Source organism: Heterocephalus glaber, unplaced genomic scaffold (assembly GCF_053883595.1).
Source record: "Heterocephalus glaber isolate CG9 unplaced genomic scaffold, H.glaber_assembly_v1.0 deba00001472, whole genome shotgun sequence".
Lineage (NCBI taxonomy): Eukaryota > Metazoa > Chordata > Mammalia > Rodentia > Bathyergidae > Heterocephalus > Heterocephalus glaber.
In genome coordinates this window covers 64739597-64763316 of record NW_028258315.1, presented here as the reverse complement: position 1 = coordinate 64763316, position 23720 = coordinate 64739597, and the positions used below count along the sequence as shown (strand labels likewise).

The following is a 23720-nucleotide window of genomic DNA, read 5'->3' as shown; positions in this document are numbered from 1 at the left end:
CAGAAGAATGTAAAAAATACAGGTTCATTGTCTGCTGGCTGGCTTCTCAGCTCAGTACCTTGCTTGTGAGCGACACTTCAGGGGAGCAGGGGGCTGCTTCCCCAGGGCCTGCTCTGCCCTTTCCTTGCTGTGAGCTTTCACAGCAGCCACATGAGGTGGGCACATTGATTATCCACTGTTTTTCTCTGAGGTACCGTGACCCAGGGAGGGCATTTAACTTGCCCAAGGTAGTAAGCAGCATTAGGGCTGTTGAAACTTTCACAGTCTGACTCCTGAAACTGCTTATAACCACTGTCCTCAGCTCCATGTTGGAAAAGGGCTCACCCAAGGCAGGTCAGTAGGAAAACTTAGAGATACAGAAACTTATTTTTCTATGAAGCACACATACTCCAAGGAGCCTCTGTCCACGTGAATCATCCTCTTTTCATTAGAAATAAGTACAGTAACAGTGAGAGCAATATGCTCTTAATCCATCCCAGCTGACATGGCAGGATGAAGAGGCTTTGGGCACAGTGTGGGGACCACATTGCATCCCAGGAGCCACCCTGGACTGGGATGCTGTTCCCAGTGTGACAGGCTGAAAGTCACCTACGGATCTGGTGCTTGGGCAGAGGACAGGGTCATTCTCCATACATCCTCCCGGAAGCTTGTTCTTGGACCTCGGAAGCTAATTACACAGGGTACAACCTGTGCAAGACCCCTGCTTCCCCTCCTCCCAGGGCTCTACAGTGTTTTGTTTTGTTGCTGGGTGGAATCCTGCACAAAGCTGGAGTATACATTTTGTGGTTAATATTGAGTGTCTCTAGTAGGAAGCGGGATCAGCAGCTGGACCGCCCTGCCTTTGTCAGCAGGCATGTTGACTTGTCAGCCTTGACAAAGAAGTGGTTTGGGCCTCTTTAAAGAAAGAGAGACAGAGAAAAACAACGATGAGTATACTTTTCCAAGCTGTTAATATATATATGATAAGGTCAATGATTTAAAAGGGGAAAAAACCCTTTAATGATAGATCCTTCTGGGCCCAGGTCTTGGACAGAGTGAGCATTGTGTGTGGAAAGTAGAGGAAGAAATCAGAAATAAGTGTGGGCAACATGATTGCTTTTCTTTGGCCCAGATTGGTATTATTTCTGCTGGATAAATGGTGAGATCAGGGCCTCAACTTCTTCCACATTACTGTTTAACTCATTCTTTTTCCTTGAGTTTACCATGAAGAGTGTTGATTTTAACATCCCTGTGTGCCTGTCCCAGTTTGAAAGCCCTCTGGGCATGTCATGGCGGCCCCTGTGATCTTTCTGCTGCTGCAACGGACATTGCACATAAACCTGGTCAAGTGGAGGTTTTCCAAAGTTCCTGGTTTCCATTTAGGGTTATTAGCACCGAGCAGACTTATCTTCCTGGCTTTATAGCATAATGGCCTGCAGATGTCTGCGGATAACTTAAGCCTGCACTGCCACCCCCAAGTAGACCACCCCTTCTCTCTCAGCCCCAGTCCCAGCCACTGCATACCTTAGAAATGCAAACCCAGGGCAGGCTGTTGCTAGTGTTCTTAGCCTTCAGAGCTGAGATGGCCTTCTTCAAAGCATGGCTTGTAAGAAGTACAGACACACGTGTTTGTTTAGATAGAGCCATGTGGGATGTGAGGCTTTGCCTGGAAGTAAGAGGCACTTCTGCTACAGTGTTCTGATCTGTACTTTGATGCACACACATTTCCTGCTGGATGGTGTAATTGAAAATGGCAAGAGGGACTTTCAGATCATTTCTGAGAAGATTATTTGCAGTTACCAGCAGCAGTGGGATGGGGGGACATCTCAGCATCCATATGCAGATCCTGTGGAAACTCCTGCCCACATTGATGACTTCTCTATAGGGTGACTCAGTAAGGAAAAGGATAAGGAAATAAAGGTGAAATGATCCTGATATCTGTAAACCTGATTCTCTTGTGGATTTTCCTTCAAGATGTGAAAACAAAGCATGTCTGCTGCCATTCACAGTGAGGGCACTGGGAGGTGAGCCTCCTGAGGAGACTGGGACAAAAGTAGGGAGGAGCCAGTCAGATGCCAGAAAATGAAATTTTTCTGATTCAGGAAGTTCAGTGCCTTGTGAAGATCTGTACCACACAAATGCTGATGCATAGCTCTGCATGATGAGCGCTGGCTGTGCAAATATTCTTGAACCAATGCTGCCTGTGTTGATATGTGATGAACTTCATGATGAATAAAAAGCACAGATGCTAGCTAATGTGTGCCATGATAGTGGAGTTGTGAATTATGACTGGTTGGTTGAGGACTGTCTAGTAGGGAGAAAGGCAGCTTCAGCTGATTCTCGGGGATTTCTTTTTTTTTTTTTGGCACCGGGGATCGAACTCAGGTCCTTGCATTTTCAAGGCAGGTGGCGGAACCACTGAGCTAAATTCCCGGCCCTCTTGTGGATTTCTTATAGATTATAGAAGGTCAGGACCACGGAATTCCGGATTTACTAAATAAAACTGTGTAATTCTGGTTGTGAAATTTGGGAGTCTATAGACTTCCTGGTTGGCTGGCTGGAGAGGCACTTTCCACAGGGCCATAATTCCAGTCAGATATGTTAATTACCTGTCCATCTAGGGCAAGAGTATTGTGTGTCTTGGAACAGGAATATTAAGTGTTTGGTACCTGTGTGGGTACAGAGATAGGAAGTAAATGTGCTCCTAGAATTTTAGCAAGCCATACCTGTGTCAAAACAAAACAGAACCTATTAGAAATGGAAGTGAAACTTTATCTATCTTAAACTTTAACATGTCAAAAAAAATCACATTAGTCTAGGCAGATTTATTTGTTAGCAGTGAACTTAGCAAAATTTTAAAATGATGAAATTTGTCCAAGGCAAATAATAATAAAGGAGTGTGTAGTCTTCAACTGCCTGCTAAAGGCCTCCTGATCAAATTAGAGTTGCTCCCCCACCCCCAACAATTTAAGACCAGATACCCCAGGGGAAGCTGGTTAAAATGGTCTCAAGTTTTTATTGGTGACTCTTACTTTTCTAGTGAATCCATGTCCCTATTCTCTGTTTCAGAAATTGTCTGGGCGGAGGATAAACCCAGTCCTGCGGATGTTCGGGCAGTCCATATCAGGAGGCATTGATATGGATGGAAATGGCTATCCTGGTAAGTTGTTTTTCTTTAAAGGCACATGAGATAAAGATAAGTGCATGAGGTGGGCTAATTTCTAGTGTGGTTAGCAGTTATTTCCTCTATTTAGGATTAGGAAAATTCACACAGTGGGATGGAATGTTTTTCCTGCTGCTTGATTTTAAGGTACAGATAGTGTTGATGTTCATTTCTGAGTTTTAAAGTGATTTACTTTGATGGGTTTAAATACCATGAGGATGGAATTTTAGTAATTTCTGTGGCAGCATTTCTAATGAAAAAAAAGCATTGTCCATTTAAAATGGTATATATTTAAAATCTGATGCTGGAAAAATAAAAAGAGGGGAGGAAGGAGGGAGTTGAAATGTGATATGTACATGTACCAATTCCCAACAGTGAATGTAATCATTATGTTCTGCGAACATGGACTAGTAAAAGTAAAGACAATAAAATAGTATATCATAATTTGTTTGTTTATATTTAACCATACTCATATTTAGAGACTTCTTCCTATTGAGAAGAAAAAGGAGCCACCCCTTTCCTCCTAAAAGAAAATTACAGAGAGAGATTTGGATAAGAAGAAAGCCAGGTCCAAGCAGCCCTTCTGTGTTTGAGGCTGACTGGTCTTCAGGGTGAATGAATGCATTGTGGGAGTTGAGGCTAATTGAATGAAAATGGGAAATTTTCAACCCAACCCCAAGTGATACCCCAAGTGATAATTTAAGTCAAATTAACTGGGTAGTGGGATAGTGGTCCTTAGGTGTTTGAAGATGCAGTGGAGTGAGATGAGAAAGCAAAGGTAGGAATTTGAAAAAACTCCAGATCATTATAGAGTTCAGAAAACATTTCCAGGAATATATAGTCATCTTATTATTATTATTTTTTTTTACCGGGGATCAAACTCAGGACCTTGTGCTTGTGAGGTAGGCGGTAGCACCACTGAGCTAAATCCCCAGCCCTAGTCATCTTATTTTTGAAAAAATACTTCTTTCTACTTAAAATCTGTAAAAACTAATACAATCCTAAGACACAAAATTTTGTGTTTTCTTCTAGATAGAAGTTTTGCACACCCTTGAGACTTTGTAGAGCCAGGGAGAGTAGAATGAAAAAGGCTCAGTGCTGAAACTTTTGCTCCAGAATAGACTCTCCTGTATTTTTATAAGTTTGGGACTGCAGTTTTGCTTGTACTAGGCAATCTGAGGCCATCTCCAAATAATAGCTTATATGGGATGAGTACTTTAAGATGTGTAAAATTCTGCCGCATTGCAATGTCCAACTCACAGTGATGCCAGTAGCAGGCAGGGAGGGGACTTTATGGATGAGAATGCTGTGCATCAGCGCAAGTTGGGGATGACTAGAGTCTGCAGGCATGAGCAGGGACTCAGGTCTCCCAGTGGCTCAGCTGCTGCTGTATGAATGCACGATGAGCAGATGCGTTCACATTTCACAATGGATCTGAACTTCATTTCTTGTGTTTTTCATAAAAAAATAAGTGATACATTTGTCAGGTTCATTTAGTTTCAAACATGCAAGCAGTTAATACTATTGAAGAAGAATAAAACTAATAAATACACCTAAGTGTGGGAATTGTAGGAGTTCCATAATTCATGGATTTGCTGTTGTTTTCCCTTAATGAGAACATTGTATAGACCTTTTCATTTAGTGACAGATAGGTTTAGACTCTCTTGAACTCAGAGGTTTGGTTCTTTGAACTATTAATGAAGCCCCAGTGTTGAAGGATTTATTTTGAGGGGGAAGGAAGGGAGGGATCTATTGGATGAGTGAACACTTTATTTAGAAATAAACATTGCTAAGGAGTGAGGATGTAGTTCAATGGTAGAGCACTTGTCTTAGCATGTGTGAGGCCCTGGGTGTGATCCCTAGCACACCATAAAAACAAAACAAAAACAAAGCAGAAAACATTACTAACTAAACCTGTGTTTTAGTTTACCAAGCATGACTTAATTTATCAAGTATTTTAATGTATTTTATTATTTAATTGTCTGATTTGATATAGTTAATAAATATTTAAATATTTCGTGTTTAAAGATTACTTAATAAATGTTACACTTAATAATAAGTATTTTATGATTTAAATATAAAATATTGGCAGTTTAAGGAAGAAGGCCTTGGGGATAAGGATCCCTACATTATAGGCAAGGATGCAGAGAGAACCTGAAGTCTCATAGAGTGAGGGGGAGGTGAGGGTTTCCATGCTTGACAGACCTAGGTCAGTGACCGCGAACCTTTTAGAGCTTCAGTGATGTGAACAGCCTGCTGAGACACTCATGCCATAGGTTTGCCACCACTGCCCTAGCTCATTTTCCAAGAGTTATTTAATTCTGGGTATCTCTCTTTATTGCACTAATATCAAAGGAAAAAAAGAAATAAAGGAAGCTACACGTGTAAACTGAGATATGCTAGTAACCACATAAAGTATAGAATAATATATGGTTAGATATAAAGTATAGATAATATGGTTTTAAAAATTTATTTCTTTGGAACATGATATATTTCTACAGCCTATCTCAATTCAGACCAGCCTTACTTCAAAGCTTTAATACCACATGTGGTAGGACAGTGTAGTTTTAATTCTTACAAAACCACGGTACAGACCAGACTATGGCAGTTGGAGGGCTCCCTGACTCAAAGTTGGGCCTCAGTTGCTGCAGAGCACCATGGTGGGTGGGAGCTGTTGTTGGTGGGCTTCTACAAGTGTCTGAATGCTCTAACTTATTGTTTTCAGATGTCACCATTGGTGCCTTCATGTCCAACAGCGTGGTTCTTCTAAGGTAAGTTTCCTTTCTCTTGCTCTTCATGGGTGAGAGATGGAACTCAGTGGGGGACATGTAGGGCAGTAACTTACCATCACTCATCTCTTCCCTCTGCCCTGCTCCTTGCAGGCTGGTGGTGCTTTATAAATGGAAATGCTGCCTTTATTTTCTCATTCTTATTTTCCTCTACCCCAGTCTTTCCACTTGGTGGCCTTGAACAGCTTATTGGTGGGACAGGATAACGTCTGTGACACATCTAAGCAGGGTTTGGGGTGACCTGTCCCTAAACTTGAGGGCTGCTTGCCTTTGGCCCTGAATAGCCCCTTTCATTAAAGTGCAGTATAAATGCTGTTGTTTCCGTGGGTGCCTTGACACTCAGGGCTGGGGAGCATTGTACATCCTACCTTTTGGTTTCTGCACCCAACATCCTTCTCTCAGCCAGTCCTCAACCCCCAGGAACTGGGAGCCTCCTGCTCATTCCCTGGTGAGTGGAGAGGAGGGAGGGACGTGAGTTCAGTCCAGTACTCCCGGGAGCCCATGCAGTATGGATCTCTCCTTTAGAGGCCAGTGAGCTGCCATCACCACCCACGAATCCTCTCCAAGTATTTCTGTCTGAGTGAGTCAGAGGAGGCAAAATTACACTTTGGAGTGGGAGCCAACTCTTAGGTTTTGTTAATAACCTCGGAGCAGAATGTTCTAAAATAGACTACTAGGATCTTAGAGCTGGAAGGGATCCCAGAGGCCACGTGGTTCCCCGCCCCAAATTCATCTCAGTTGGCCCTGTTTCCTGGAGCCTTCCCCAGAGGGACACACAGCCTCTTCTAAATGAGGTGCCTGGGGCTGGGGGCTCAGTAACTTCTAAGGGAAACAGCTGACCCCCAGGTGACTCTAATCATTGAATTTCTTCTTTAATTTTTATTTTTTTTATTAGTATATGTTTGCAACACATAATGATGACATTTCTTATGGAGAGTTGGTACAGGAACACATCACATCTGAATTTCTTTTTTTCATCTCCTTCCTGTCCACCATCTCTTGGTCCTCTTTCCATTTGCAAAAGATCTACCTCCCTATTCCTTGTTATCTATCTTTTATTTTGCTCTTTATTTATATTTTGGGGTTTCATATCAGAGAAATCATGTGATATTTAAGCTTGTGTGTCTGATTTATTTCACTCAAATCATAGTCTTAAGGTGGATCCATTTTCCTACATATGACTCTATCTTTTTGATGGCAGAGTAGTACTCCATTGTGTGTAAGTACCACATTTTCTTTGTCCATTCACCTGTTGATGGACATATATATTGCTTCTAAGATTTAGCTATTATGAATTGTGCTGCTATAAACATGGGTATGCATATATCACTGTAATATAATGTCTTTAATTCTTTTGGGAAGATACGTAGAAGGGGAATAAATGTGTTAAATAGAATTTCTAGATTTTAGTTTTTGGAAGAATCTCCATACTTATTTCCATAGTGGTTGTACTAATTTACATTTCTGCCAACAACATGGAAGGGTCCTTTTCCCTCCACAGCTGCATCAGCATTTGTTATTTAATTTCTTGATGACAGCTGTTCTTTTTGGGAGTAAGATAGAATCTTAATGTTGTCTTAATTTGCATTTCTCTAGTGGCCAGAGATGTTTAACATTTTTTCATGTATTTATTGGCCATTTGTACTGCTTCTTCTGAGAAGTGTCTATTCATTGCAGTTACCCATTTTTTGATGGGGTCTTTTATTTGGGGGAGGGGTTTAATTTTTTTGAGTTCATTATATATTCTTTTTAAAAATTAATTTTATTGGTACATTTTAGGTATACAATATAATGACATTCATCATTGGAAATTTGTACCTTTTCATAATCTCTTTTGTTCTTATTTTTTCCCCATTCCCCTGCCCTCCCTTCAAGCCCTCCATCCCTCCCTATTTATAAAGACTTTGTTTCCATTTTTTCATTTTCTCACATTAATTCCATTCCCTTCTTTCCTTTCCCCTACCCCTCCTACTTCCCCTTCCCCTTTGCCCCTTTTCTTCCTATTTCACATTCTCTGTTACACCTTTTAGTCCTTATTTACACTTTCAGTTTCTCACAGTAGAGAAACTATTTGGTATTTACACATGTGTGTCCTATTTATTTCACTTAAGAATATCGCCTCAATGTGCATCCATTTAGGTATAAATGTCTCTAATTTTTCATTCTTTATGGCTAAGTAATACTCCATTTTATTAAAACACTACATTTTCTTTATCCAGTTGAAGAGCAGTTGGGTTGTTTCCAAGTTTTAGCTATTACACATTGTGCTGCTATCAACATGGGTGCACATATATCACTGTGGTATGATTCTTTTAATTCTTTGGGGAAGATCCCCAGGAGGGGAATAGCTGGGTCAAATGGGACTTCCAGTCCCAGTTCTTTGAGGTATCTTCATACTGATTTCCACAGTGGTTGTACCAGTCTACACTCCCACCAGCAGTGGAGCAGGGATCCTCTTTCCCCACAGCCCCGCCAGCATTTGTTATTGGTTGATTTCTTGATAACAGCCATTCTTTCTGGGGTGAGGTGGAATCTCAGCGTTGTTTTCATTTGCATCTCTCAAATGACCAGTGATGTTGAACATTTCTTCATATGCTTATTTGGTATTTCTACTTCTTTGTGTGAGAAATGTCTGTTCATTTCAGATGCCCATTTTTAGACTGGGTCTTTAAATTTGGGAGGTCTGAGTTTTTAAAGTTCTTTATAGATTCTAAATAGTAGAGCTTTGTCCGGGGGACAGCAGGTGAAACATTTTTCCCACATTGTGGGTTGTCTCTTCACACTGTTGGTGGTTTCTCTTGTTGTGCAGAAGCTTTTTAATAAGAAAAGATCCCACGTGTTGATTGTGCTAGTTCATGGGCAACTGAGGTTTTGTTCATAAAACCTTTTCCTACACCACTGTCTTCAAGAGTTCTACCTAACCTCTGTTCCAGCCAGTTCAGTGTTTCTGTTTTAATATTTAGATCTTTAATCCATTTTGATTTTAGTTTATGCATGGTGAGAGATATAGGTCTAGTTTTAATTTTTGGCAAGTTGAAATCCAGTTTTTCCAGTACCATTTATTAAAGAGGCTGCCTTTCCTCCAGTGAGGGTGTTTGGCTCCTTCGTCAAAGATGAGATGGCTGAGTGTGTCTGGAGTTGTTTCTGCATCTTCTAATCTGTTCCACTGGTCCTCAAGTCTGTTTCCTTGCCAGTACCATGTTGTTTTGAATCACAGTAGCTTTGTAGTATAGTTCCAAGTTGGAGGTTGTGATACCCCCTGCCATGTCTCTGTTAACTAGGATTGCTTTTGCTATCCTAGGTCTCTTCTTGTTCCAAATAAATTTTTGGATTGTTTTCTCAAGGTCCAGGAAGTATGCTGCTGGAATTTCAATTGGGATTGCATTGAATCTATATAACGGTTTTGGAAGTATGGCCATTTTCACTATATTAATCCTTCCTACCGAGGAGCAAGGGATGTCTGTCCATTTTCTGATATTATCTTCAATCTCTCTTTTCAGAGTGCTATAGTTTTCATTGACTCCAATCAGTCTTATGTTATTCTTCTTTGCATCGTCTAGCAGCTGCTGGATTGCTTTCTCGTGTTGCCTTACAATTTTAAAACAATTTTTCTTTTCCTGGTCACTAATTGCAATCTTATCTTCTATATCTGAAATTCTGTCCTCACATTGGTTCATTCTGCTGTGTAGACTTTCAATGGAGTTTTTAATCTCCTGGAAATCTGTTTACATCTCTTTTATGAATTCCATTTGTTTCCTATGTTGAGATTCCATTATGTTCCCCAGATCCTCTCTTTTTTTATCTGTGTCCTCTCTAGATTTATTAATTGCACTAGGGGCACAATCTTTGCTGTGATCTGAGAAATTATTTCTGATTTCATTTTTTCCAGATCCTCTTTTGTTGCCACTTCAGAGAGTCCAGGTGGTTGAGTATCAGATTGTTCCATCTCATTTCCCTTTGGGGTTGCTGTAGGTGATCTGGAAGTCTGTTTTTGAGGCTTGTTTATGTGACTTCTCATTTCCACGGGGGAGGGGGGGTGCTCCTGGTACCCGCGTGGCTCACCTCCTCTGCCCTAGGAGTGGTGGAACGTTGGCGGGGAGCCTCGTCCTGGGCTTTTGGATTGGCTCACCTCCTCTGCCCTAGGAGTGGTGGAATGGTGGCCGGGAGCCTCCTCCTGGGCGCTGGGATTGGCTCACCTCCTCTGCCCTAGGAGTGATGGAACCGTGGCGGGGAGCCTCCTCCTGGGTGCTGGGATTGGCTCACCTCCTCTGCCCTAGAAGCGGTGGAATGATGGCCCAGAGTGCTATAGTTTTCAGAGAAGAGGTCTTTGATTTCTTTCGTTAGGTTGATTCCTAGATATTTCAGTTTTTTGGATGCTATTGTGAAAGGAATTGTTTTCCCTATTTCTCTCTCAGTGAGTCTGTTGTTCATGTAGAGGAAAGCTATTGATTTTTGTGTGTTGACCTTTTATCTGAATTTGGTTATTAAGTCTAGAAGACTTTTGGTGGAGTTCTTGGGGTCTTCTATATAGAGTATCATGTCCTCTGCAAATAATGACAATTTGACTTCTTCATTTCCTATCTTTATTCCTGTTATTTCTTTTTCTTGTCTAATTGCCATGGCTAGTGTTTCCAAAACTATATTGAACAGGAGTGGTGATAGTGGACATCCTTGTCTTGTTCCTGATTTTAGTGTGAAGGATTTCAGTTTTTGACCATTTAGTATGATACTGGATTTTGGTTTTTCATAGATGGCTTTTATCAGTTTGAGGTAGAGACCATCTGTTCTAATGTTTTGTAGGGTTTTTATCATGATTGCATGTTGGATTTTGTCAAATGCTTTTCCTGCATCTATGGAGATAATCATATGGTTTTTGCCCTTGGCTCTATTGATATAGTGTATTACATTGATATATTTGCATATGTTCAACCATCCCTGAATCCTTGGGATGAATCCCACTTGATCAGGGTGTATGATCTTCTTGATGATCCTCTGCATTCTATTTGCCAGTATCTTATTAAGGATTTTTGCATCTATGTTCATTAGTGAGATTGGCCTATAGTTGTCCTTTTCGATTGGATCTTTCTCTGCTTTTGGGATCAAGGTGATGCTTGGTTCCAGGAATGAATTTGGGAGTATTGCTTCCCTTTCAGTTTCATTGAAGAGTTTAAACAGTAGTGGCAGTGGTTCCTCTCTAAATGTCTTGTAGAATTCAGCAGTGAAGCCCTCAGGACCTGGGCTTTTCTTAGTTGGTAAGTTTTTAATTACATATTCAATTTCATTGGTTGATATTGGGTTGTTTAGAATTTTTAAGTCATCTTCATTAAAATTTGGTAATTCATACTTATCTAGGAATCTGTCCATTTCTTCTGTGTTTTCCATCTTATTGGTGTATAGGTTCTGGAAGTAGGTATTGATGATCCTCTGGATTTCTGCCGGGTCTGTTGTAATTTCACCCTTTTCATTCCTAATTGCATGAATTTGGCCCTTTTCTTTCCTTTTTCTGATAAGGTTGGCTAAGAGTTTGTCAATTTTGTTTATTCTTTCAAAGAACCAACTCTTGGCTTCATTGATTTTTTTTTTTGTATTGTTCTCTTAGTCTCCATTGGATTGATTTCTGTCTGATCTTTATAATTTCCTCCCTTGTATGAGCTTCGAGTTTGTCATGCTTTTCTTTTTCTCGAAGCTTGAGGTTCAGCATCAGGTTGTTTAATTGGGCTTACTCTGTTTTCCTAATATGTGTATTCACTGCTATGAATTTCCCTTGTAAGACTGGTTTCATTGTGTCCCTTAGATTCTCATATGGTGTATTGGCATTGTTATTTAGTTGTAGGAACTGTCTGATTTCTTCTTTAATTTCCTCTGTGACCCATTGGTTATTCATACATGTGTTGTGCAGTTTCCATATATTTATGAAATTCTTGCAGTTTCTTTTGCTATTGATCTCCAATTTTATTGCACTATGGTCTGACAATATACAGGGGATAACTTTAGTTCCTTTGCACTTACTTAAACATGTTCAGTGAGCTAATATGTGGTCTATTTTGGAGAATGACCCATGTGCATCTGAAAAGAATGTGTATTCTGATTTTGTGGGGTGAAAGACTCTGTAAACATCTGTTAAGTTTATTTGTTCAAGAGTTTGATTGTGTTCTAGTATTTCGTTGCTTATTTTTTGTCTAGTTGATCTATTTGTGACAATGGGGTATTGAGGTCCCCCACTACTATTGTATTAGTGTTTATATGATTTTTCATGTCTGTTAGCGTTTGTTTTGTATAGTTGGGTGTTCTAGTGTTTGGTGCATATGTATTAATGATTGTCATCTCTTCCTCTTGGATTGTTCCCTCTACAAGGATGTAGCATCCTCCTTTGTCTCTCTTAATCAGTGTTGATTTGAAATCCACTTGGTCTGCAAAGAGGATAGCTACTCTTGCTTTTTTTTTGGTTCCTGTGGAATGGAGTATTGTTTTCCACCCTTTAACTTTCAATCTATGAATTTCTTTTTGAATTAAGTGTGTTTCTTGTATGCAGCATATTGTTGGATTTTGTTTCTTGACCCATTCTGCCAGTCTATTTCTTTTGATTGGTGAATCGAGACCATTAACATTGATGGTTATAACTGATATATATTGACTTATCATTGTCATGACTTTTTCTTTCTATTGAATTCTCCCCCTTTGCATTTAATTTATTGTTGTGTCCGATGGATTCGTTCTGCTGGGCTTCCTGGGGTTGTGATCCTCATTGTCTGTTCCTAGGATATTGTCTAAAATTTTTTGGAGTGCTGGTTTGGTATTTTTGAAGTTCCTGAGGTGCTCTTTGTTATGAAAGTATCTTATTTCTCCATCAATTTTGAAAGATAGTTTTGCAGGGTACATCATTCTGGATTGGAGGCTGTTTTCCTTTAGGGCTTGAAATACATCACTCCAAGCTCTTCTTGCCTTGAGGGTTTGCGTTGAAAAGTCTGCTGTGAATCTGATGGCTTTTCTTTGTATGTGATATGTTTCTTTTCTCCAACTGCTTGTAGAATTTTGTTCTTGTTTTGGGTTTCTGGAATCTTAACAGTTATATGCCTCTGTGTAGAGTTTTTTTTGATCAAGGCTATTTGAAGTCCTATATGCTTCACTTATCTGTATATCAACTTCTTTTCCCCTCCTTGGTAGGTTTTCTGGCATCACTTCTGTGAACAGTTTTTTTATGTCATCTACACTCTCTCTTGTTTCTTCATTTACTCCGATTTGTCTTATGTTATTCTTCTTTGCATCATCTAGCAGCTGCTGGATTGGTTTCTCGTGGTTCCTTACTGTTTTAAAGAAATTTTTCTTTTCCTGGTCACTAATTGAAATTTTATCTTCTATATCTGAAATTCTGTCCTCACATTGGCTCATTCTGCTGCATAAACTTTCAATGGAGCTTTTAATCTCCTGGAAATCTGTTTGCATCTCTTTTATGGATTCCATTTGTTTCCTATGTTGGGATTCCGTCATGTTCCTCCCGTCCTCTATTTTTTTGTTTGTGTCCTTTCTAGATTTATTAATCATGTCTTGCACTATGAGCACAATCCCTGCTCTTATGTGAGAAATCATTTCTGATTTCATTTTATCCAGATCCTCTTTTGTTGCCAGTTCAGGGAGTCCAGGTGGTTGAGTATCAGATCGTTCCATCTTATTTCCCTTTGGGGTTGGTTTAAGTGATCTTGCAGTCTGGTTTTGAGACTTCTTTAAATATCTTCTCATTTCAATGTGGGTGGGGGTGAGCGGGGCGGGAAGGGGATGTGTGCTGCTGTTGCCCGTGCGGCTCACCTCCTTGACGCTGGGGGGAGTGGTTTGGCGGCCTGGAAAGTTCATCTCCTCTGCACTGGGGGTGGCTCTCATGTTATGTATTCTTGATGTTAGTCCTCTATCTGAGGAATAAGTGGCAAAATGTTTTTCTCATTTTATATTTGACTCCTCTGGTGGTTGCTTCCTTTGCTGTGCAGAAACTTTAATTTGCTGTCATCTCATTTGTTGATTCTTGGTGTTACTTCTTGTGCATTTGGGGTTCTGTTCAGAAAGCTCTTTCCTACACCTGTGTTTCCAAGAGTTTTACCTATTTTATTATACAGAAGATTAAATGTTTTTGTTTTAACATTGAGATCTTTGTTGCATTTTGATTTTAGTTTAGTACATGGTGAGAGATGTGCATCTAGGTGCAGTCTTTGCACGTGAATAACCAGTTTTCCAAGCATCATTTATTAAAGAAGCTCTTTTTTCTCCAGTGTATGTTTTTGGCCTCTTTGTCAAAGATTAGGTAGCTGAATGTGCCTGGGGTTGTTTCTGCATCTTTTATTCTGTTCTACTCATCTGTATGTCTGTTTTTGTGTCAGTACCATATTGTTTTTATCACTGTTGCTTTGTAATATAATTTGAAATCCAGGATTGTGAGGCCTTCTGCCTTGTTCTTGTTACCTAGGATTACCTTTGGTATTCTGGGTCTCTTCTGGTTCCATATGAAATTTAGGATTTTCACTCTAGTTCTGTGAGGTATTCTGATTGCAGTTGCTTTAAATCTGTGTGTCACTTTTGGAAGTGTGGTCGATTTTACTATATTGGTTCCTCCTGTCCAGGAACGGGATATCTTTCCATTTTCTGATGTTCTCTTTGATCTCCTCTTTCAGAGTACTGTAGTTTTCATTATAGACATTGTTTAATTCCTTGGACTCTAACAATTGAATTATTAAAGAAGCAGAATATCCTTGAGGATGAGTGTGGCCTTGGGGCCAGGTGGCCTGAGTTCAAACTCTGCCTCTGTCCTTACAAAGTGAGCTTCCTGGGCAAGGCCTCTGACCTTTTTGTTCCAGAGTTCTTGCCTATGAAGCAGGATAACAGCAGTACTTACCATAATGAATGATTTGGTATATGTTAAATGTTTGGGTCAGTACCTGTTGTAAGTGCTTAATAAGCATTAGCAAATCTTAGGTAAATTGGGTTGTTTGACTTGGTTAAAATTCTGCTTTCTCATCTTGTATTTTCTGCACAGCAGCCTTTCAGTATCTGAAGTTGACAGTTGTGTCCCCTGGTGATAACTTCACTAATGCCCAACCTCCCTGCTTCCTTTAAATATCACCTCATATGACTGGATTTTCACTTTCTTTATTACTTCTTCCTGTTGGGTAGATGACTTTCCTGGCTCCAAATGATGGATGTTAGACTTGTGATACAGAGTGCTCTAACTGATGCTTTTGTCATGTTTGCACTTTTTTCATATCCTGAGCAGTGCATGTGGGTTTGTTAGGATTGCAGTCAAATGAAACACTTCCCTTGCTTTTCCACAGTTGAAGACAGGCCCTCCTTTCAACACTGGGAGCATCTGGTTCAAGGTCCTTCATGTAGGTTCTGCCTTGACATCATTCTTGTATTTCATCGTCTTCCACCTGTGAGCTCCAACACAAAGGGCCTTTTCTTTTTCTTACCTTCATCGGTGATCTTCTCTCCTACATGGAGGGAAATGTAAAGTGAGGCAGTTCTGCAGTGGACTGGAGACCCTGGTCGTCAGCCTGGCGTGAAAGGTTGAATCTGGTGAGGTGAAATTTAACAGGGACGAATGTAAAGTTCTTTGAGGAGAAAGCTGGGGAGAACATTAATGGAGTGAAGAGGTCTAGGACATGAGCGGGGGGAGTCCTCCCTGGACAACAAGGCCAAGAGAAGGCCCAGGAAAATCATGAGGTCATGCCACCTGGGGAGCAATGTGTGGGGAATGTTGTGGTCACAGGAAATCCATTCCCTCATTTACTCAGATAATGTAGACTGATCTGTTGAAATGCAGCTCATGTACATGTTAGATAATGAGGATTTGCAAGAGAACATGGCAGACCTAGTCGTTGACTTTATATTCTAACCAAGGAGTCATACACAAGTAGCTAATAGTATGACTAGTGTTTGGTAAACACCTACTGTATGTCAGGCACTGTCTAAGCCTTTTACATGCAGTCATGCATCACTTAACCACAGGGGAACCTCAGAGAAATGCTTCATTAAGTGATTTTGTCATTATGTGAACACTGGAGTAGTGTGTACTTACACAAACTCAGACAGCTATGTCATTACTAGGTGACATCATTGTAGGGGACTACCATGTTACATGTGATCTACCTTTGATGAAAATTTTGTATGTGGTACATGACTGTATGTTCATCTTTCTTGTTGTCTTTCTGTATGGAGCCATAATTTGCAGAAAATAAAATGCACCAATTTTAGTGTATGATCCAATAAATTTTGACCAATTTAGATGCCTGTGTAACTAATACTTCATTAAGATAAAGAACATTTCTGTCACCTCTGAAAGTTTCTTCATGCCCTTTCTAGTCACACACCCCATCCAGTAGATAGGCACTGTTGTGATTCTGTCACCATAGATCACTAGGATTTCACATAAATGGAATTATATTGTATATACCATTTCTGGCTTTTTTTACTCAACATTATGTTTTTGAGATTCATCCATGGTTTTGTTTTATTGTTCATCCTTTTTTCTTGCTTACAGAATGTGTATTAACCCTTAGTCTCCTTAACAATTCTGTGACTTAGATATCATTAGCCCCAAGGATGAGGAGACCACAGATATGCATGTTTTATTAACTTGGAAAAAGAGATAATTCCAGATGATGCTGTAAGGGCAACAAAACAGGGTCATGTGGCCAAGGGCACTGGTGTTGAGTTCAGCAGAAATGGCCCCATGAAGCCTGAGTCCCATCAGAGGTGGCAGTGACAGGTCGGTTGTGCCTTTGGCTATAGAGCAATGATGGAGCAGAAGCCAGCTGGCTGTAGGTGGGTGAGGGAAAAAGCAAGAAAACAGTGAATCTTCACCACCTTTCCAGAAGCTAGGCTGCTAGGAAACAGATACAATTGGCAAATGTGAGACCTTTTCTTTTTCTTTTTTTTTTTTTGGTACCGGGGATTGAACTCGGGTTGTTGTGCTTGCGCAGCAGGCGGCGAAACCATTGAGCTAAATCCCTGGCCCCGTGAGACCTTTTCTTATCACCTGAGTCTCCTGGAAGGGATCAGCAGTGGTCATTGTAATCACATGAACACTAATACGTTGACCCTGTTCTTCCCTTGGGGCCTGCAGAAGTTGGGATACAAGAGGGAGGAGAGGGAGGCTGCTGCTGGAGGATGAGATTGGAATGAGAGATGGAATCTGGCACACAGGCTAGGGGCAAGGGGGTCCCAGTGTAGGAAGAGAGTCAGATGAGGTTCACTTTGGGATCTGGAGGAGAGTGAAGCTGAGGATGACCTCCTTAGGTCTATTCCAGGAGTGCAGGGGACCAGGAAGAGCAGAGGAAGTGGACCTCAGGGAGGAAACAAGAAGGGACAGGCAAAGGAGTCATCAAGCATGTCTGAGGGCCAGGCAGGTGGGACATCTATAGCTGCATAGGTGCTGGGATGTGGCTGGACAACAGGGAACAAGGAGGCCTGGAAGCTTCAGCTGACTGAGTTAAGTAGGGGACAAGGCCTGGCTGATGGGTAAATTAGTCAGATTTTTGAGTTGCCTCTGATTCTGGGTGAGACCAGGAAAGGGGAGTCCAGGCCTGTGTGTGTGTGTGTGTGTACACATGTAAATATGTCCTGCACTCTTGTATTTGACTGTCCCAAGGGATTTGACTATCCCGGAAGTATGTGGGTAGGAGTGCTTTGGACTGTAGCTACAATAAAACCTGACCAAGAGTGGCTTAAATTGTGTAAACATAAACAAGTTTCCTGGAGGTAGGCACCCCAGGGCTGGTTTAGTAGCCAGTAGTATCACCCAGGATGTAGGCTATCTCTCCACCTGTCTATGCCCTGCAAAAGGCCAGGGACATTTGAGCACCATGTCAAAAGATACCCTGACTGCTTTCATGATTTACCTGGGAGTGGAATGTGAGGATCTGAACTGTCAGCCATCAGAAAAACCAGTCCAGTTACCCGCTTCCTTTAAGTCTTGAAAGTGCTTGTGCTTCTGTCCTTGGGTACCCTTTTGCTTTCATCTTAGAGGTTGGCACATAGACCAGCAGGACTGTGAAAGGCAGGCTGCTACCCAGGCATGTGGGCTGTCCGCACTGTGCCCTCAGGAAGTGAGAGGAGAGTGTGCTGCATTAGGGTGATAGGCACCTGATGCCATACCATTGTAGGGCAAAGGAAGTGATCAGAGAAGCTTGTGAAAGATTTCTGGGCTTTTTCTCCTCCAAAAACAATACTTGGAGTGGAAACAAAATGTTTGAGAGAATTGATCTGACAGATGTTGAAAGGAGATGTACTTGTTGAGGGCACCTGTTGGCCATTTCAAAGGATTCAGGATTCAGGATTTTCAGGATTCTGTTTAGGCAAACTTCGTCGAAGTCATTGTATGTGGACTGCTTGCTGTGCCTCTTGTTCACCTGGCTCACAGAGCTCTGGGGCCAAGGAGGGGCTTGAGCTTTTCTTCTGTTCTTGGATCAGGCAGGTCAGGGGCTGCAGGGTGGGGCACTCCTACAGCTTAATCTCCTGGGCTCCAGTGAAGTTTGCACCTACTTAACAAGGGTTTTGCACATCTACTGTCCTGGGAAAGTGAAAAGGAATGTGCTGGAATCCCAGATCCTGGGGGTGGGATGTAAGGAGTGGGCGTGATGGTGGTGGTGGGGCGTTGCTGGCATGTTTGGAAATACCTGACTGTTTTCCTTAGTAGGGAGGTGGGCAGAGGTGCATCTACAGAGCTGGAATTAAACAGAGGGGCCAAGGGTCCTCGGGAGGCTTCCTGGGGGATGGGACACTCAAGCAGTGCCCATTGGCATCTGTTTAGTTCCATCGACCAGGAGTAAGCTATCCACTTTCTAAGTTATTTCTAGCATTTTCTAAAGATAAATCTAAACCAAAACCCAGAGACCAAGATTTTGGTTTCTTTTATTTTTTATTTTTATTTTTGGTACTGGGGATCGAACTCGGGTCCTTGTGCTTGTGAGGCAGGCGGCGGAACCACTGAGCTAAATCCCCAGCCCAATGTTGGTTTCTTTTAGGCACCATTGTTGTCTGATTTCCTTTTGCCCTACAGTCAGCTTCACAGTTCCACTTCCCTGCCCCTCTGTTGACCCTCCTGTCCAGAAGTGGTGGCAGCAGTGGATTTCCCCTTAGTTCATCCGTGCTGATTGTCTCTTCATTTCCTTTTCACACTAGCTTTTCCTTAATGCCTTTTTCTTTTGGAGTGGTTGGTCACTATTCTCATCTGCCTTGTCACCTTCTGCACTTTTGAGGGAGCATTGTACACAAGTGAGGTCATTGTTCCCAAGCCACTAATGCTCCTTAATCTTGTTATGCCAGCCCTGGCAGTGGCACCATAAAGTCTGGGGCTCCTTGGAGGTCAAAGGGTCTTTTTGTGAGGCCTGGGGGGAGAAGGTTAAGCTGCAGCCTAGGTGGAATCTTCCTGAGCAGATGTTTGCAGTGAATACAGAATGGGGTGATTCACTCTCAGCATTTGTCTGACTGCCCCAGGGGAGTCCCTGGATGCTGTCCATCCATCAAGAACTGGGGAGTGGTCTGTGTCAGCTAAAGGAGTGTGAATGCTTCTTGGGTTTCACTTGGTCCTGAGGCCAGGCAGGTTGATTTCTTTTGCTCTTGAAGTACTTTGCTCTTAGCAGCTGGAACTCCATGAATCAAGTCATTTTAGGAAAAATACTCAATGAATTGATAGAGGCAAATGAAGTGGAGATTTGTCCAACCTGATGAGAACTTTGCAATTCATCCCTATAATGGCAGTGAATGTTTTGGGGGATATATGAGTGAAATGTAGTTATAGAATCATGGCTTCTGTTGTATTAACTCCTCCTAAATGCATTCATAGCTTCCTGATAAAATGGAAATCAGAACTTATTTGGTGAAATTTTATTTTATTTAATTTTTTTTTTGTATTGGGGATCAAACCCAGGATCTTGTGCTTGCAAGGCAGGTGCAGCACCACTGAGCTAAATCCCCGGCCCTGGTGAAATTTTAAATAATTTCCCAGCATCTGCTAATTCACTTATGGCTTCAACTAGATATGTCTTCATTTTTTTTTGGTTTTTTTTTTTTGGTACCGGGGATCGAACTCAGGTCCTTGCGCTTGTGAGGCAGGCGGTGAAACCACTGAGCTAAATCCCTGGCCCTTAGATATGTCTTCTTAACAGCTAACTTGCTTTTATCATTGGGAAGCTAACTATTCATTTATTAGGAAATGTGCTACTTTTAAAACCATAAAAAGAACATATAGAGCACAGTAGCCCTTTTCTCTTGGTTTATTTCATACTTTATTTAAATGTTGGCCAAAGGCCTAGGATTTTTTCCTGTCTGTATTGTTCTTGTTGATTTTAAGAGTTGCTCCTTAACATGACTGAGTCATCTTCTGCTTTTACCCTACAGGGCCAGAGCTGTCATTACGGTGGATGTCTCCATCTTCCTCCCAGCCTCCATCAACATCACAGCACCTCAGTGTCGTGATGGACAGCAGCCTATAAACTGCCTGAATGTCACTGTCTGCTTTAGGTTCCATGGCAAACATGTTCCAGGAGAAATCGGTAATGAGTCACCAAGTCAGGGCTCAGGATACCCATCTTAGCTGGAGTAGGATTGCAGGGTGGTGGACAGCTGGGGATGTGTTGGAGTTCCCTCTACTATGTATCCCAGCTGGCTTTGTCCATGGGCTGGGCACCCTTCCCTCTGAGGTTCCTCCCTTCTCTTTCCTGTTCATCTGCATGTACCCAGTTTCACACATCCTTGAGCTCTAGGAGAGATAATGTTGCACCCCAAGCATCCTTTCCTCAAATGTATGTGAACAAAACTGAAACTCACTGGACCAGGGTTAGGATGGGTTGTTGGACTGGTGGAAATGTCATGCTTGGAGCCCAATCCTAATGGAATGCTCCATGCAGTTAAGAAATGAAGTGATGGGACTTTAGAGGGTCCCCTTGAACTTTACTGTGGGATCAGGATGCAGAGTTTTCACAAGCTTGGGTTTTCAAAAAAAGGGAGCTCCGCTTTGGGAGCTCAGGAGAATTAAAAAGAGGCAGGAGGTAGCTGTCCCTGCTATTTCTCTGGGGAAGGCCCACTTGGTATCTCACCTCCAGAGACTGGAGTAATCCACAGAACAAGATAGGGTCAGTGTTGATTAGAACTCATAGCACAAAAGTACTTGAAGGACATGAATCTGGAGCGTTGTGCAGATTGATAGATGCTTTGTTTTGACTTGAAAGTTATATTTTCCAACAACTATTTCTCATCATCTCCCTCATTATGTAGGACATCACAGTCTTAAGGAAAAAGGGTTTCTGATGGTCCTGGGACTCATATGTCTTTTTATCAAATACCAGCTCATGATGTAGTTGGAATCCATTGACAAACATTTTCACAGAATGATTAAAGATTCTTTTTATTTTGGTGCTGGGGATCAAACCCAGGGACTTGCCCATGCTAAATGTGTCTACCACTGTGGTATACCACTGAGCTACACCTCCAGCCTTTGGATATTCATTTTGGTGCACATAAATTATTCTAGAACACTAAAAAGCAAACAGTTAATAGTTCACATGTGTGTTAATTTGAGAAATATTTGTGTATCTTCATGTGCTAGGTACTGGAAATGTCAGTTCTGCCCTCGTAGAATTTTTAAAGAGAGTTACAAAGAATGTCTACTCTTTTGATTTTTTGGGAATTGAACCTAGGGCCATGACAGTGCGCCATAGTACCAACCCTTTTTGAATTTTTGAGGGGGTCTTGGTAAGTCACTAAGTTGCCTAGACAGTGGTTTTTTTTTTTTTGTACTGGGATCAAACTCAGGTCCTTGTGCTTGCGTAGCAGGCAGTGAAACCACTGAGCTAAATCCCTGGCCCATTTTTAATTTAAAGCTTTTTTTTTTTTTTTTTTTGGTACTGGGGATCGAACTCGGGTTCTTCCACTTGTGAGGCAGGTGGCAGAACCACTGAGCTAAATCCCCAGCCCTGACAGTGTTTGAATTTGTGATTCTCCTGCCTCAGCCTCCTAGAGTGCTAGGATCATAGGCATGCACTACCACGTCAAGCTTACTGTTTTGATCTTAAATCAGTAGGTACAGCCTTCAGACTCTTGGTCACTGTTGTGTTAAAAAATGACGATAAACTGGTAACAGGGATGGAGAATAAACTTAGATGCAAGTCTGGTCAGGAGTGGTTTGGGAGCTTGAGATAAGTGGTAGAACCCACTGATGTGAGTATTCTTGAGTTGAGTGAAGAGATACAGGGGCCTCTTTTGATTTCCAGCCAGTGGGCCTTCCTGGGGCCCGGCCAGGTGTTGGCCTTTCAGTGACCACTAGGCAGAATTAGATGAAGGCCTGGGCTCAGGTATGAACTTTGAAGTGATGGAAGAGAAAGGCTGTTGGATGTCATGTACCTTTGTGGGCAATGTGAACAACCTGCCTAATGTCCAAAGCTGGGGGAAAACTGTTCTGCCAGGGTATGCACCTACCATTTAGGTTACTTCCTTGTCATCCATCTGCCACAGGGTTTCATTGATGAAATCAAATGTTCCTTTATACTCAAAGGGAATCTTTCCCCACATTTAAGAATCAAGTTGGGGCTGGGTATAGCTTGGTGGTAGAGAGTGTGCTTAGCATGCATGAGGCATGAAAGTAAGCTGGCAGTGTAATGGAGAGTCTGGGGAGGAAAAGGTGGATGACTGTTAGGGAAATGAGGGGAAGGGAAAAAGCAGCTTGGCAGGAGCTGAATAGCCTGACTGTTGGTGGGTGTCCTAGAGTTCAGCACACAAGTAGCCTAGTGGTTGTGCAGGATTGGGATGGCCCTTGCTCCAGACGGAGCAAGGATGGGGCACCAAAAACTGTGTTTTAATGAGCCGCCAGGGGGCCTAGATTTGAGACCCACTGGTCAGGGTTATACTTGGGGTTAATCAATTCCTTGGAGTTATTAGAACCTGTAGGTTTGGAGAAAGGGTCCTGTGGAGCTGAGACTGAAGCCTCTGAGCAGAGAGCACTGGCTGGGGCTGCTGGTCACTCTGAGGGGAGTGCAATGAGGCTGATTTGGGGGGGTGAGGGAAGAAAACAAGAAATTGGAATTAATTGTTGTTGGGACCAGCTGCCATGAAAAAACTGCTGCTGGGTAAGCAGATAGGAATAGGAAGCTGCCAGGAAGGAGCAAGGATCTTCTCCTTCAGCCTCACAGTCTCCCCTAAGCTCTCCATATTTGCAAAGGCTCATAGGGAGCCATTGGCAAAACAGAAAAGAGGTAGGTCCTTGGGGGCCCAGCCTGTATTAGCCAGCTTTCCTGATGCTGGAACAAAATATCTGACATCTACAATTTAAAAGAGAGAGGTTGATTTGACTCATATTTTCACAGGTTTTAATCCATAGTTGGCTGACTCCAAGGCAGAAACCTCACAGCAGAGGGCATGGTAGAAGAAAACTGCTCACCTCATGGCATTTGGGAAGCAGAGAGCAAGGGAAGACGCCAGAGAGGAAGGGGTCAGGGCCAAAATATAGTTCCCAAGTGGGCCCCATGACCTACTTCCTTCAACTAGGCCATACCTCCTAAGAGCCCATTCATGTCTAAACTCTTTAATGGGTTAACCCATTGATGAGATTAGTGCTCTCATAATCCAATCACCTTTTCATGACTCTCTTAATAAAGTCAGTTGACAATCAGGATTGACTGGCACACACCCCAGCATCATAGCAAGTAGAGAAAGGTAGGTTTGGACCTGAGAGACAACAGCTTCGTAAACCAGCACAGCAAGCATCCAGTCACACTGGGCCACTGAAGCATTTGGAATGCATTTCTACTAGA

General features: G+C 42.0%; 1 protein-coding gene across 2 annotated transcripts in view; it reads left to right on the top strand.

Annotated features, from left to right (window-relative positions):
• Itga9 (integrin subunit alpha 9) overlaps positions 1-23720 on the top strand; it is a 388816-nt gene that overhangs the window by 70961 nt on the left and 294135 nt on the right. For both annotated transcript variants that reach the window (XM_004854266.4, XM_087181364.1), the window contains exons 12-14: positions 3049-3139; positions 5868-5913; positions 20314-20468. In XM_004854266.4, coding sequence (XP_004854323.2) covers positions 3049-3139; positions 5868-5913; positions 20314-20468 — 292 coding nt within the window. The remainder of the gene's footprint in view (positions 1-3048; positions 3140-5867; positions 5914-20313; positions 20469-23720) is intronic.